Raw genomic sequence first — 15181 nt, 5'->3', positions numbered from 1 at the left:
TTTACGAGCAGTTTTCCCTGTTAGTTCCGCTCTATAAAATTTCATTTCTCACACCTTCGTTTATGGCTCTTAAAATAACAGCTTTCACTCTGCGCAGCAAAATATGGCAGACATTGACAGATTTACTATGCCTATCATCAGCCAGCAGCCGGTTGAATGTCACTATGCCCCCAAACACCGAGTGGGGGCCAAAATTGTTTTCCCAGCATTGATGTAGGATTTGTCTTGGGTTCACTCAGTCTAACAGTTAAGTCAACAAACACCTGGCTCGCTCCACCATTTTCAGGGTAGTACAGCCGAGGAGTTATTTCTGCTTTGGAGTGAAATGTAAGAAATTCTGATCAGTTAATGAGGACGTGAGATGAAGTGTAATGCTGATGTGTCTTGAATGAGATGAAAAAAAAGCTATTAAAAGAGTGCAGCTGCTGTCATCACCCTCCCGCTCAGGTTGAAGTGAATCTGAGGTAAATGATGGTTCACAAACAAACACTCCCACTGGTGTCATCGGGGCTAAAGAGGGTCAAGATGAGTTAAGTAGGTCGTGACATGCATTAATGATTACATTTCAACAACCAAGAAAACAACAGACGATTTGGATAATACTTAAATTTGTGGATCTGATTATTTATTATTATTTGAACTAATTTGAGGGAAAATAGAGAACATATTTTATAGATGTCCAGAGGAATTTCTTTTGAAAGAGCTGCTGAAGTTTGACCTCAAGTTAATATCCATTCATTATCCACTTATTTAAGCAGCTTCATGAGACTCCACACCTTTAACTATCATACATGTTAAATTGTTTTTTTAACCTGAGAAAATCTTCAGTTATTTTGCATCTTGCACTGAGTTAAAGAATCTCTAGTAGCCATGATATTTACACCAAATTTAGAACGCATATGCATTTTTTTTTTTGTGGGCAAACCTGCTAAAAATGGTGGATTCACTCCTTTCTCATTGCCATGAGCCAAATTCCCTTCATGGTTTGTCCGAGTCTGTCATGTTCGACATCACAAACAGGGAAGAGCAGAAAGCACCATGGAAGCCAGTCAGGTCGCAACAATGGTAACTTTTTTTATCATTTACTTCAGTCTCTGGAGAATGTTCGAAGGCTGATGGAAAACAAAACATCTGGAACTTCACGTTTATGCATCGCAGTGTAAAAAGGAGCGAAAATTAGGGTGTCATGTTCCCATCACTGCCGATCAGAGCTGATATATACCTGTGACTACTGCAGAGTAATTTGACCTGGTAATGATTGCTGGTTGTATCCTTTCCCACTGAAGACGAAAGCCAGATGTGAGTAGGTCTTTATGTTTTTTTTTGTCCAGTGGGAAAGGAGTACAAGTTACACTAGTTAATTAAAATTAATTTATAAATATTGGAAGTGTACCAAGTGACCCCTGTCTGTATTTTTACTGTAAATACCACATTACAGAGCTGTTTCCAGGGTATTCAAGTGAAATTATTGGAAAATTATTTTTAAAACATTACACACAGAAATTTAGATCAAAATTGGGGTCCAAAAAATGACAACATCAGGTGTTATTTTTGCTTTGAAAATCTTCAGAGCCATTTACTGTTTTCACTGGATGAATACTACCATATATAAGCAATAAACTGACCTATAAAAACATTGTTTCGATGCTTTCAAATGCAAAACACCTATAGCTTTTTCAGTTTTGGCTCAGGTTAAATTCCTTCATTTGTCACTTTGTGTGTCAGACAGGACGTCCACTTCCACCCTCACCTGTCTGTCGTTAAGCTTCCACACCTGATTTGAATAATCAGCTAATTACAATCTGAAGCTGCAGGGTCCTTTCACATGAGAAGCTCAGTCATCAAGCAAAATGGACCTTCAGCAGCAAAATGTAAGTTCTAATCCACTGTTTTTTTGCTATCTTCATATTTGAAATAAGTCACGGTTCAAATATCTGTCATTAAATATGAAAATAACACGAATGTAAATGATGGAACAGAGGCCACATCTGGAGCCAATACAGGAGGAGTCAGAGCAGGAAGATGACATAGAAGGAGGCAAAACAGGAGAAAGAGAAGAGGAGGATTTTCAGATTCAAGTAGGTGTGGAGACGAAGGAGGTGACGACAGAAGAGACAGAAGAAGACGAAGATGATGAGCTGAGGGTCCTGAGACCGAGGCGACTGTCTCGTTCCCTCGGCCACGTGTTGAGTTTTCCTCAGAGGCGATCCTCCAGCAGTCACCAGGAGGAACTGGAGAGTTTCTCTGTGTCTGATTTAAATGATGGAGCTACCCCACCCAAACAGGCAAGGCTAGGAAATGAGAGGAGGTCTAGTAGTGGTGAGCTGAACATAAAGGTAAGTATTTTGCCGCAATTATAAATAAAAACGAAACATGTGACAACTCAAATGACAAATGAACAGGAGGTGATGCTCTTCTGTGTTAAGATCTCCAAGATCATATGGCAAAAACACACAACACCTAAACCGCCAGTGCAGAGGAAGGCAAGCAGGAAGAGGCCCAAGAAGGAGTCTCTGGTTGTAAGTGTTCATTTTAAGCAAAGATGTTTTAATGTTTAAAAATGTAGATTATAATTTTTTTTTTTTTTCCACCAATATCCTTAAAAATATTTCAAAGGAGGAGCCGTTTCCTGAGTGGCTGGTGGACCTGATGTTCAACATTGAGGAGGCAACAACTCACCAACTGGTGGTTGAGTAACAGCTTTGGAGGTGGAGGTGAAACACGTCGGCCTCGTTGGTGAACACTGTATTGGAGCAAACTTATCACGGCTGATGGGCCATATTAAGGGTCAGCATTTAATGAGCAAGTCACTGTTTTTCCTTTTTTGTTGTTATCAGTGGATAACAAACATAAAAAAATAGAAAACGCACAATAAGGCTGCTCACTGCATTATGAAAACATTTGTTCTACATGAGTAGTAGTGTTTGCATCATCTTCAATAAATCATCAGCTTCAGCCTGAACCTGTTTACCTTTTCTCCAAGTCGGTGTTCTTGATTTCAGGGCCAAAACACTGTTTGAGAGGCCAAAGCTCTCTCCGAGCCGTCACACACGTACACAAACACGCACGCCCCCACACATAGTGGGTGGTGGGTTAGCTTGTAAAGAGCAATAGGGGAGAGGTTATCTTTCAGCTTGCTGGCTGACACTTTGATTCGATTGTGATTTATTTAAATAAGATCAAGTTTCATTAATTAAAAAAACAGAGATACCAAGTCGGCCCAAAGCGTCAGTTTTTGATGAGCTGGGAGTGAGACTCCAAAAATCCTTGACCTTTCTAAAGGCACACTGTGCAACTTTTTTACAGGCCAAAGTCAAGTCCTCGTGTGTGTTTTACAAGTACTTTAAAGGCAGATATGTTTACATGTGTATTTGTTAACGCTAGCGAGAAACAGGCTTGTGTTTTGAGTTATGGTGGGGTGAGAAGTTTTTCTGAGGAGAACGGGTTGAAAAACTTACTTTTTCTTCTTGGTTTGTAAAAATAAGTTTTACAATCGGTCCAGTAGATCGCCTCAGCTGACATGACACAGCTGAAATGGCTGCAACGTAATCCTTCGTTATTGCTGCAACTTCCAAAGTTATTAAGTTATGTCCACTGACAGAATAAGTTTATTAAAAGATTAAATATTGATTATTAAAGATTGCCCTTGTTGTTAAATAATAATCCATTACATAAATCCCTCATGTAACCAGAAACACAAGTAGTGCTCAAGGTGAAGTCTCGCTCTTAAATCTGCCGAGGTATGAGTTGTTTTGGGGAGGCGATGTTGGAAAATGTTGGGGAGAGGAGTTTGACACTTTTGATCTGGTTGAGGCAACAAACTGTAACAACTCACCTTGTGAGATTTAAGATGACTTCTCAAGTGAGACTCGTGTTCCTGGTTACACTTTAAACAAGATCTGATTCTGTCAGCTGAGTCGATATACTGGACACATTACAAAACCTTTGGTATGAATCATTTACACACCTTGACATGTTAACATTTGAGTACTTTCTACCACTAATCTTTTTCCAATATGTTCCTCACAGTTATTCCAAGGTCAGGGAGTTTATGTCTGTACCTTTTTCTAACTTCAAACACACATCACAGTCCACATGCTCATCATTTCAGTGTTATTCATTGTGCTAAAACACCTCGTCACCACCACCAGTGTCCAGGGCCTTGACTGAGCATGGTCATGTGAACATGTTTGAGTTTACAGACTCACTGAGGGGCAAGTGAAACATTTTATTTTCTGGTGATCCATTTTCTAAGTTTGATCAAAATTGTTTTCTTTCCTGTGTTTATGACTTGATGACTTGACAATTTTGTTATTGTCATGTGTAAAACAGTGGAAAAAATGTAGAATTTATTTTATTTTTTTTAGAAATTTTCCATGTGCGTGATTTTTTTACTCTCTGAAAGATGTGTGAAACCAAGTGCGAAAATTTTTTTTCCAGGAGAATTAGTTTTGTGTGAAAATGTGAAAAAAAAAATCTGGATTTAAAAATATATATATATTTTCCATGTGTGTGAAACTGAGTGATTTTTATTTTTCAGGAGAAAGAAAAATTTCATGCGTGAACAAAGTGCAAAATAAAAACTTTCCAGGAAAGAAAAAAATTGGTTTCACACACGAAATAGAAAAAACTTTGTCTTCTGAAGAAAAATTTTCAAACAGTTTTTACAAATACATTTTCTTGTAATCTCCCAGAAAATAAATGCAGTTACACAAATAAAAAGATGTTCTCCTGATTTTTTTTTTTTCACTCGGTTTCAAACGAGAAAAAAAATTATTTTTTCTCCTGAAAAAGTGGGGTTTTTTCATGTTTTTTTTACAAATGGGGAAAAAATGAAGAAACTGAGAAATTTTATCCTGGAAAAACTATTTTCCCATGAGTTCTCAAGTCCTAAACACAGAAGAGAAAACAATTTAGATCAGACTAATGTGGAAAAAAAATCCTGATTACTTAATTGGTTGAAGGATTGTATCCGAAGTGGTGGCATTTGTTTGTATTGCAGCACAATGCATTTCAAATCAGAGCTTACACATCAGTCCTCTGTTTAAAAAAACAAACACAAGCTTTGGGTCATATAGAGTACACAGCGAGCTTGATGTTGCTGTTTGTATCACAGTAAGTGGAGGTAACCGACATCTGCCATATATATCGTTATGACAAATACTACACTGAAGAAACGACCAGTTACTACAGTCTCTCTTCCGACAAACATGTTATGAGTCTAGCAGAGCAATCCATAATGTTAGGGTTATGCAATGCAAAAGGGGAATGATCTTGTTTATCTGTCTGCCTGATAAGAGGAACCTTCACCAAGGAGACTAAAGGGACAAACAGGGTTTGAGTGTGAAAACAGTGTCAGAGCAAAGAAAAGAAAATCTATCAGCATCACTTCACAAACGTGTTGGTCAACAACAATCACAGATGGCGTTTGTATAATCACCAGTCATTATTTTATGGCCTATAACTCCTTGGACTTATAGAGTATTCCTTATTGTGGATGTTATTATTTACTCCTTCATTGATACACATCTTACACATAAAGCAGTTTTGGTGTGATTGTTGTCATAACCTCAAAGCCACAGATGAGTAATTATGGCCGTTCAAAAACAGGGTTGTTTTGATGTACAATCGCTATGCTCCAGAGTCAATATTGACAACAGACCTTGTGAACGTGGATCTACGCACGTCAAACAGGGTCATCCACCGTTTACAGCAGCTTTGTCAAAAATGTTTTATATCTGTGGTCAGTGTGTCAATCATTAACGCCTCTGGAGGCTGTATAAATACTGCTGGTTCGGAGAAGTCACTTTAGAAGGAAAAGTACAGTCGCAACAGAGACAAAAAAGAAGAAGCATCTATCTGAAGACTGGAGATGCCTGGATTATATGAGAAGCTGATTATGGTGGCAGCAGTGTCCTCTCTGGCTGTCTTGGCCGTGGTGAGGTCGTCCCCGGTGGTGGGGCCCGAGCCTATCCACTGTGCCCCCTGTGTGCCGGAGAAACTGAACAACTGTCCGGCCATCCCGGCAGACTGCAGGCAGGTGCTGAAGGAGCCCGGCTGTGGCTGCTGCATGGCCTGCGCCCTGGATAAAGGAGCATCCTGCGGGGTTTACACAGCCCACTGTGGTGAGGGTCTCCGCTGCATTCCCAGGCCCGGTGAGCCCAGGCCGCTCCACGCTTTGACCAGAGGACAGGGGGTCTGCGCTGAGGATGTGGTCCATGGTAATCTCAAAGTTTTGTTATAAGATCCTTAAATAACAAAAATGTGGCAGAGGAAACACATTTCTGATAAAAAATGTTTAAAAAAACAACCTTATTTTATACATTAAAGTCATTTTATCCTCTGAACTTGTACAGAGGAAGCTGATGGAGCCACTGATCACAACTCCCCTCCCTACATGCTGGGTGCCAACCATGCTGTGGACCACCAAGAGACTGAGGGCCAGGAGAGCTTCAAGGCCAAGCTGAACGCCATCCTCAACAAGCTGATACCACTGGTGAGGGAAAAAACATCAATCTGACACTTTCAGATGATTAGTCAGCCTTCCACTAGAGGGAGCACCTGTGAGTTGCTGGCAGAGATAACTGGGATTTCTATCATTTTGAAGTTAATATATGATGTATTTGTTTATATGTGAGTGCAGTTCTCACCGTTTGACTCTCTCTTGTGCACAGGGTCCCTGTCACATTGAACTGCATGCAGCACTGGAGGCAATAACCAACTCTCAGCAGAAACTGGGAGAGAAGTTCACAACTTTCTACCTCCCCAACTGTGACAAGACCGGCTTCTACAAGGCCAAGCAGGTGAGAACTGAAGGATTTCACAAGGGGTGCACAAATACTGATGTTGAGGGCCGGAGTAAATGGACAGATTACACTTGGGATACTATATTTTTCGGGGGCCCCTCCATACACATTTTGATTTTTGGTAAACAAACAAAACTACTTAACTTCCCCATGACTGTTATCGTGCTCACTGATTTAGTTAGGTATATATATATATATATATTTTTTTTTTTTTCATCTGTCTCAACGCATTTAGATTTAGATATTTAAATGGCAAAATGTCCATTTATGGATGTTTTTCCTCTGACTTGATGAGGTGAAACCACTGAAATATATTACCCTTCACCTTAACCCTAATATTATGTATGTTTATAGTTAATAAAGAAATATATAAACACTGGAATAAAGTTTGAGACAGGAGATTTTTTCAAATTTTTTTATATTTTTGGAAAATATGTAGGGAGTTGATGCTCTTTTCTCGTCTGTCGGGGCCCTCTAGTGGCAAGGATCCGGCCATGCCAATGTTTAAATAACAATTTGGCTAAAAGCTGAGGCCGATACCGAAGAAACCTTCATTCCAAAAATAGATTCAAAGTGTTTTAAGGTCATTCACACCTTCAATACACTATCTTTGAAAGATCACAAATTCGATCACTCAAATTTTTTAAACAACCTTTAATATAACCTTGTTTTTGTAAAGGTAACTGCTTCAAATGCCCTTTTAGCTGCTACACAACTACCTACTCAATGACAGGAATTTTTCAGGACTTACATATCCTTACAAACTGATGGCAGGGATTTCACGAGCCAGTGCTGATGATGATGTGACACATCAGATAAACATCACCCAGAAATGTAATCGTATTTGCCAAATGAAGCCATATATTGGCCGACACAGATGTTTGGCTGATTAATCAGTGCATCCATATATTTTCCAAGAAAAGATTAATTCCACCTGTTGAGAGGGATTCATCTCGCAGCTATGGGTCATTTATTTATGTGGTTTCCCATCCCTGTTTCTTTTTCAGTGTGAGTCATCTCTGGTCGGACCTCCCGCCCGCTGCTGGTGTGCCTCTTCCTGGAACGGGAAGAAGATCCTGGGATCGGCCGACCTGCTCGGTGACTCAGAGTGTCACCAAGAAGTCACTCACTGAAGGATGGACTCACACATAAACACAAGCAAACATGCTCCGTGGCCTCAAATCGGGAAATAATGTAAATTGGATTGCAACCACCTGATGAACTGCAATCGTTCAGAGAAAATGTAACATCCTATTTCTAAAGGGGGAAATTTCCTCTCACTTTATTTTCATGATGTATGTATCTATCAAGACTTATTTATTCAGTGCTTGTATATTCTTCCTAGCATCAACCGTTTTGTCATTTTTAGATTTTTTATATGTCTGCCTATTTTTTGTGATTGTAAATAGGGCAACACTGTATACATTTGTGTTTCTGACTAAATAACTCCATTGCTAAAAAACCACAGGCCCACAGCTCTGCCAAGCCCTCTTCAGGATCAGCTTTTTTTTTCAATAATTCATTCAAAACTGGAGCTGCACACGGCACGAAACGACACAGCCGCTCATTCATTCAACATGTTGACATTGTCTGAATGTATCTCCATTGGCGTTTCCTCAATGGGTATTGGGGGAAATACTTAAAGTGCCACAAGTATGCGCACGGTGGCCAAGCACAAACATATCAGGACTCATCCAAGCCGCGGTGAGGTTTGGGATGGGTTGCTCTGCATTTGTCTACCTCTACTAGTCTCTGCAGGTCCACAGGTTTAGCAGAGGATTGCTGAGGGCTCTTCTCAGCTACAGCTTTCTCACACTTATTTTGACCTTTTTTCTTGCATATATTCAAGTATTTATTATGATTCACTCGTGTGTTTATGCTTTTTGTTTGCTGCTGAGCTCATGTTGAGAGAATGTCTAGGATGCTGCTATTTCTTTTTTTGTCTTTTTGTTGGAAAAATGCACACGTTCTTCTAATTCTGTGGATGTGCTTTCAAATAAAATGCTATTTAATCATGACGGGGTCGTGTTTTAATGTGTTTTTGCCACAGTTTAATACCCACTCAAAGCAGGCGAAGGTACTACGAAGAGAAAAAAGAATAGAAAAGCGATAGATTGATCTTTTTAAACTGCCTTTATTAAGTAAAAATAGACCTCTGAGGGTTGCATTGTACATGCAAACAGCGTATTTACTTTGACCAAGGCAAGTGATGAAAATAATTTCATTATTTGTGGCCTTTATCCCAAAAATTCAGCTTATGCAAAATGACAACAAAACAGTAACAACCACCGTACAGGTTGAAGGAAACGTCCCTCCTTCTGTGGCTCGAGATCAAGCATAAAAAAGTTTATATGCACTGGAGTGTTTGAGCTGCACAGTCCGGTAATCCAAGCAACCGGAAAAAATGGAATTCATAGGAATAGGAGTTCATAGTAAGGCACTGCATGCTTACTCTGAAAAAATCATACATACATACATTTTTATGGTTGTCACGACCACACGCAATATCTTTGTAATAAATCACAAGCATACAAATTACGAATATACATCACAAGCGTGTACACATGTGCAATGCCACTTAATTGTGCGTAAATGAAGAGCACTCTCATCAATGTTCGTGGCAGGTACAGTTGTCTCTTGTGTTTTTATAATCGGGCTTCTGAGATCAACTCTTTAAAGTGTATCCTCTTCTCAGAAAGTGTCCTTGCCAGCTTATGAAGAATCCATCCACGGCATCTGGAGGCTGTTTTTTCCTCCCGCTACTCTTCCTCTGTTCCCTCTGCACCGCCTCAGAAAAGGTCCCACGGGCAACAGATAGAAATAGCAAACATCCATATATCGGCCGAGCCATCTCTTGACCTCTCTCCCAATATCCTCAGTGTCTCCGTTTGTTTACAATTCTCCTTGCGCTCACTCCCACCCTCCCTCCCTCCGTCCTGCTCCGCTCCTATTGGCTCTCGGAGTTGTAGTACTGGGCGTCTCCTCGCTCCTTCCCATCGAAACCTGGCAGAGGCTGCCCGTATTTGTCCACACACCAACAGAAGCCTCGCTTTCTGCCTTTGGACGGACGGCACTGAAAGTGAAGGAAGGGACAAGGTGAAGGGAGGGAAGAGAGAAGGGGGGGAGGGGGAGGGGAGCAGCTAAATGTGCAAATCTAGATGAATATGCAGCATTATGGGTAAACGAGCCACTTTACTCAATGAAGGAGAACAACGATAGTTAAGAGGCATTAATGGTCAGATTGTGCTGAGTCGACGCAGCCTTGGCTATCCAACACGCTGTGGTATTTTGAGCTGCTTTTATGGTCTACCTCCTGTTACACACACATATAGAGACCTTTAAGGTAAACAGAAACCTGGTAAAATATTTGCTTAGTCCCATTTGTGAACAACTGAGAACCAAGATCTATTTTCAGAAGCTGGTGGCCAGTACGAATCATCTGTTGCTGATTATACCCCACAGCTCCAAATTATGGGTACTACAAATGACTTACAGAGTCTGTGGAGCTACCCAAGGGCTGTTATTTTACTGCCAATTTTACTAAAGGTCAACCTCCACTCTAGTAAAACATGCAGCCATTCATTTCAAAGGCGAAAGCAACTGCGCTGCTGCTGCTGCTGCACAGAGGAGCTGATCAGAAAGGAGGGCATCCTCTTTTAGTTCGATAGTTCAGGGGGGGTTTGACTGAGAGGCTGATCGCAAATGAAGGAGGGCTGTCTAGCTGTCGGGCTGCTGGTGCGTTGGAGGTATAGAGGGAGTAAGTCGCGTGTAGCTGCGAGGAAAAAACTAATACAGTAATCAAAATTTTAGGCCCGGTTTCGGGGAAAAAAAAATGCGTCTGCTTCTAGCATTAAATCAGTCCTGGGTAGTCTTTTTTTTTTTCTTTCTAAAGACATTAACTGTTATTAAGAGCTGTAATAAGAGATGTTTCCGCTTAGAATCGTGCAAACGTCCAAATTAAACTGACCGAAATGAAATGTCTGCCACTCCTTCAGCGCCTCAGGGCTCGGCGCGGTACACTAGGCCCATTCTACATAAACAAAGACAATGAGCCTGGCGTTGTGAGGCTGGTTATGAGATGATTGCAGGTCAAGGAGAACACTTCCATTAAGCAGGAGGGACTGCTGTGTTATAAGAGAAGCTGCCTCGGTGATACAGTGGCGCGGGAGCCCTAAGTGCCTCCATATGAATGCGTCAGAACCGCTCATTTATTACAACCCGATCGTGGGTGAACCATGTGAGCGTGGGGATGGCTGCGGCTCTATTTCTGTGCACGCTTCTCAAAAGTCCAGCAATTATGGGGGGAGCGCATCGGGTGCCGGTGGCCACCTTGACGTCTGTCTCCCTGGGAGGGTTCCCGTTAAACGGCCAATCGTCCCAGCCGTCAACCCCACTGGGGTTTGGCCCCTGTGGTTGCCGTCTCCAGAGCCAGTGGCTAGGGTCTACCTCACTGGTGTGGTGGTGCAATGATGAGGCTCTAATAACTACCAGTGAATACAGGAGGACAGCTACAAATCTGTAATTGGGCTGCAGGAGACTTAAAGTTTAGAGTCACTAGGCTTCAGCATTGAATCTCTGTTAATGCAGCATGTAAAAAAGGAAATGCGGGTTTCCTTTTTGCTTTCAAAGTTGTGAACAAGCGTTCATCAATTAGTTATTTAAATAACGTGTAGCCTCTCATGAAATCATTGAAGGAATCTATATTTTACCATCAATAAAGGTGCTTTCTTACCTGTTTTTTCTTATAGAAGCCCTTCTTGTCACAGTTTGGTATGCGGAAACCTCTGGGGTTCAGGATGTCTGTGATCTTGAGGCTGCTGAGGATGCTCTCAATCTCTCTCCGACAGGGACCCTACAAACGAGGGAGCACATAAGCAGTTTATGTCATTTCTCTCAGATCTGAGTGCATTTGATGTTGTTTTACAGTGCGATTTTGACATCGATCCGCTGTGGGGGTGGGCGACCCGACCCAAAAAACTAATATCAGGAACATCTATTTAATTGCAATCACGATCTAAATTTCATTCTTTTTCCTCCGTTTTGAAATTTCCTGCAGACCTCAGTCAAGCTTGAAATAGTCTATGAATTACTCCTTAAGCATTAGCATCGTTTGAACCAGACATTGCATTCTAAGATTTTTTGGCACAGGCTCCTCGTCCGCCATGCTGCTAGCTAAAACTCACTGTCTCACGCACTCGAAGGAGAGCCACGTGAAGAAATTCATCCTATTAGCTTCACAGTCTAGTTAGCTTAACATAGTGTAAATCTGGACATATGCTCCGAGTGTTCTGCATTTCTTTATGGATGGTAGAGACGCTACCGCTAACGTGAGAGAGAAGATCATTTTATCTGTTTTTTATGTGCATGGAGCATCATCGAGACAAAAACAGGACCAAAAAATGCACTACAACATGTAAGTTTAGCCAGTTTTGTGAAATACTTTGTTAACTGACAAATGTTCCGCTTAATTACGCATGAGCTATATATGTTACACAGCTAGCATGCTACCAATGTTAGCTAAACATGCCGTTGAACTTTTCACTAGGAAAAAAAATGTATAAATAAAGTCAACTCAAGTCAAGACAGTTTTTATTAATTTAGCGCCGATCCGGAACAAAAATTATCTCACGAAACCAGAGTTGTATTTCATTTATCACTCAGTTAGCTGATGTGTTTATGCTAACTTCCTGTGGCACACAGGGCATACAGTTTGTCCATAAAACCCGCCGCAAATTTAGAATTGTGGTACTTGAGGCGTCTTACGGACCAAAACAATGGATGAATTTCGTATACACATGAAGATCACTGAGGATCTGGTAGGAGTGAATAGATTTCGGGTTGGCTCGCATGCGCGCACAGAGTCATGTGGAAATGAGCCATGAGAACACATTAACTGCTGCGATTTCAAGTCGATCAAGTTGAGTCAAGTAGATTGTGGACGCCTCATCTGATCGCTCACCCATAATTCTGTTTCATTTCGAAATAAAGACGTTAACAAAGCTCATTCACGCTGCATCGCACACCGCCCTGCGGTAATTCCTAAACAATGGTGGCCGCAATATGAAAGAGGTGAGGGATGAGAAATTAATTCATCTGGCCGATTTTGTAGCAGCTTAACAGCTTGCCAAAGCTGCTTAGGACTCTTACACTTTACACAAAGGATGGGGGATAAAGTGAATTCAAAGAGCTCAAAGAAGGAGCCAAAAGGCTTGTCCTCAAGTCCAAGTGCTCCAGTCACTAATCAAAGCAGCCAGTCAAAGCCCATTACTAGTGTGTGCTCACTTCTCTGGCCAAAGAGAAGATCAAAATAGCAGCAGGGCTTCCCAACAGGCACTCACATAGGCCAATCCATCATTCGTTGGCTCCCAGTACAGCCGGCACGCGGACGCCTTGTGGCCAAACAACCGCCTGACCCGGGTCAGCCGCAGGGCCATCATACCCGCTCGCTGCCATGCCATTCTACTGCTCATGATGCCTGCCAACCATCGGCACCGCGACCCAAAACATTTCATCACCCGCAGGGGGAGAAAAACACCAAAAACACAGAGGAAGAGGGGAAAAACATTCCTCCAGTATGCTCTGAAGACTGAAAAATATTGGTTGTGGTACTTACATAATCTGGCTCCTGTTTGGTCTCTAGAGAGAAGTTCTGCTGGTCTGTGATGAGGGGTCCCGGGAGCTCCTCCATCTTAAAGCTCTGGGTCCTCTTCTGCTGCTCCCGGCGGAGCACTTCTGACTTGGCAGAGGGGAAGAAGGGGTGAGGCGGAGGTCTCATGGGTCCCGTGGGTCTGTGAGTGCTGAACGAGGTCTGAAGGCCCGAGCCGGTGGAATTCCTCTCCTCGTCCTGACTCTCAATATTGTCTACTAAAGATTGAGAACAGCGTGTGTTTAATCACAAAACAGTCCACCAGCGTACATCATATTTCATTTAAGGAGGTATTTCTTAAGATAATTCAGATGTATAGATGTTTTGAAGCCAGCTGGAGGTCACTGATGGTCATGAATGATCCACATCTCAGGCATTTCCTGAGATGATGCATATCTTTTGAGTTTAAGATGACTCCCACCACCACTTCATTCCACATGTTTCTACCTTTGAACCTTGACTCCTTAAAACCATCTCAAAGTCAAACTCATCCTAACATGAAAATCAGCATTAAGTCTTCGCTGATGGGTTCAAAGAGGTCCAGGTCTTCAACACCTATCTGATAGTGAGCGGCACCTCTCTTCTCCAGGGCTCAAAAAACCCTTCTTGTGCTTCAACCTGTCTCATTCTCCACCTTCTCTTCCCATGAATGAGGAGGATTTAAAGGGGGAAATCAAAGGGTGAGCTGATCATCACTTGTAAACTTGTCAAATTTGCCTAAAATGGAGATAATAAATGGTGGAACTACTCCTTTAGAGCTATTAGAAGCTTCTCATGAACACATCTTCCTTTGTGATTAGAGGATTGAGGTGTAATTAGGGTGATACATACAAGTTTGTACACTTGTTGCACAGTGACGTGCGTAAAGTATCTAAAATGGACGCAAAAGGGGAAAAAAAGGTGCGCGCACCAGACTTACCTGGCAGTTCATTGACTGGAGGTGTCGGTCCGGCCGTGAGTCGTTTAGCAGTAGCGTTTGCACAGAGCCCCCGACCCTCCAGGAGAGCCTGCAGAGGTTTCGTCTCCCCGGGCTGATGCTGACAAGTCATCCCGGAGCCACATCTCCCGGTGTACACGCCGCACGGCTGGCCGAGGCTCAGCGCGCAGGTCATGCAGCAGCCGCAGCCCGGTTCGCGGACCTTCTCGGCGCAGTCCTTGGGCAACGGTTTGCACAAAAGCCGCGCTCCGACGTCACACGGCTCGCATTTGATAACCGGTCCGACCGCACCTGACCTCCGCGTGAGCGATGCCAGGACAAAAGTCATGCAAAGTGCGCGAAAACAGGAATCCATTGCGGGGAGTCTGCCCGGGGAGTGTGCGGTGTCAAGAGTCCTGCTTGTCCCTGCTGTGGTGACTTTTCACTGGGGCAGCCTCTCTCTCATTCACATAAAGCCACCGGACAAAACATCTCAATATATAGACCCCAGTGACTGTAGTCACACCCCCGGGTAGCCTGCGGTCTACTGATGAATTGCCTCGACTCCCGTTATTCATGACCCATCAGAGCTGCAGCACCCCGGAGCTTGTTGTGCAGAGCAGTAGAATAACATTTATGATTATTTTTCTTTATTTCTATTATTTATGTATTTTAAACAAATTGATTGATAAACTTTTTACCTGATGCATTTCATTTAAGTCACAATATTCTGTATATACTGACGCCTTACGCAGTTTTCAAGCTATTAGACACATTAAAGGGGAAAAACGTGCAAAGAAAAACACAGAAATG

General features: G+C 42.2%; 3 protein-coding genes across 3 annotated transcripts; 2 read left to right on the top strand and 1 right to left on the bottom strand.

Annotated features, from left to right (window-relative positions):
• The first annotated feature begins 1745 nt into the window (after positions 1-1745).
• On the top strand, positions 1746-2982 carry LOC311266558 (uncharacterized protein). Its single transcript, XM_084368975.1, has 4 exons — positions 1746-1871; positions 1980-2336; positions 2427-2519; positions 2617-2982. The coding sequence occupies exons 1-4, from the start codon at positions 1851-1853 to the stop codon at positions 2695-2697; spliced, it is 552 nt and encodes a 183-aa protein (XP_084225101.1). The 5' UTR covers positions 1746-1850; the 3' UTR covers positions 2698-2982.
• Positions 2983-5872: 2890 nt separating this feature from the next.
• LOC311266099 (insulin-like growth factor-binding protein 1) lies at positions 5873-7939 on the top strand (the record flags this gene model as incomplete). The annotated part of the gene is made up of 4 exons (XM_084368285.1): positions 5873-6221; positions 6357-6496; positions 6675-6803; positions 7814-7939. The coding sequence occupies 4 exons, from the start codon at positions 5873-5875 to the stop codon at positions 7937-7939; spliced, it is 744 nt and encodes a 247-aa protein (XP_084224411.1).
• Positions 7940-9745: 1806 nt separating this feature from the next.
• Positions 9746-14843, bottom strand: LOC311266414 (insulin-like growth factor-binding protein 3). The gene is made up of 4 exons (XM_084368767.1): positions 14372-14843; positions 13420-13670; positions 11539-11658; positions 9746-9879 (listed from the first exon to the last, which is right to left on the bottom strand). The coding sequence occupies exons 1-4, from the start codon at positions 14742-14744 to the stop codon at positions 9754-9756; spliced, it is 870 nt and encodes a 289-aa protein (XP_084224893.1). The 5' UTR covers positions 14745-14843; the 3' UTR covers positions 9746-9753.
• Between the last annotated feature and the right edge of the window lie 338 nt (positions 14844-15181).

This window comes from Pagrus pagrus, assembly GCF_965226575.1.
Source record: "Pagrus pagrus genome assembly, chromosome: 12".
In the NCBI taxonomy this organism is placed as follows: domain Eukaryota; kingdom Metazoa; phylum Chordata; class Actinopteri; order Spariformes; family Sparidae; genus Pagrus; species Pagrus pagrus.
The sequence above is the reverse complement of the archived record's forward strand: the minus strand, read 5'-3'. Positions and strand labels throughout refer to the sequence as shown.

Coding starts and splice junctions, on each gene's coding strand:
- LOC311266558 (XM_084368975.1), top strand. CDS start 1,851: ATGGACCTTCAGCAGCAAAAT. Junction 1,872..1,979: donor TGGACCTTCAGCAGCAAAAT/GTAAGTTCTAAT, acceptor ATGATGGAACAG/AGGCCACATCTGGAGCCAAT. Junction 2,337..2,426: donor GTGGTGAGCTGAACATAAAG/GTAAGTATTTTG, acceptor TTCTGTGTTAAG/ATCTCCAAGATCATATGGCA.
- LOC311266414 (XM_084368767.1), bottom strand. CDS start 14,744: ATGGATTCCTGTTTTCGCGCACTTTGCATGACTTTTGTCCTGGCATCG. Junction 11,659..13,419: donor CCAAACAGGAGCCAGATTAT/GTAAGTACCACA, acceptor CCTCGTTTGTAG/GGTCCCTGTCGGAGAGAGAT. Junction 9,880..11,538: donor GCTTCTATAAGAAAAAACAG/GTAAGAAAGCAC, acceptor CTTCACTTTCAG/TGCCGTCCGTCCAAAGGCAG.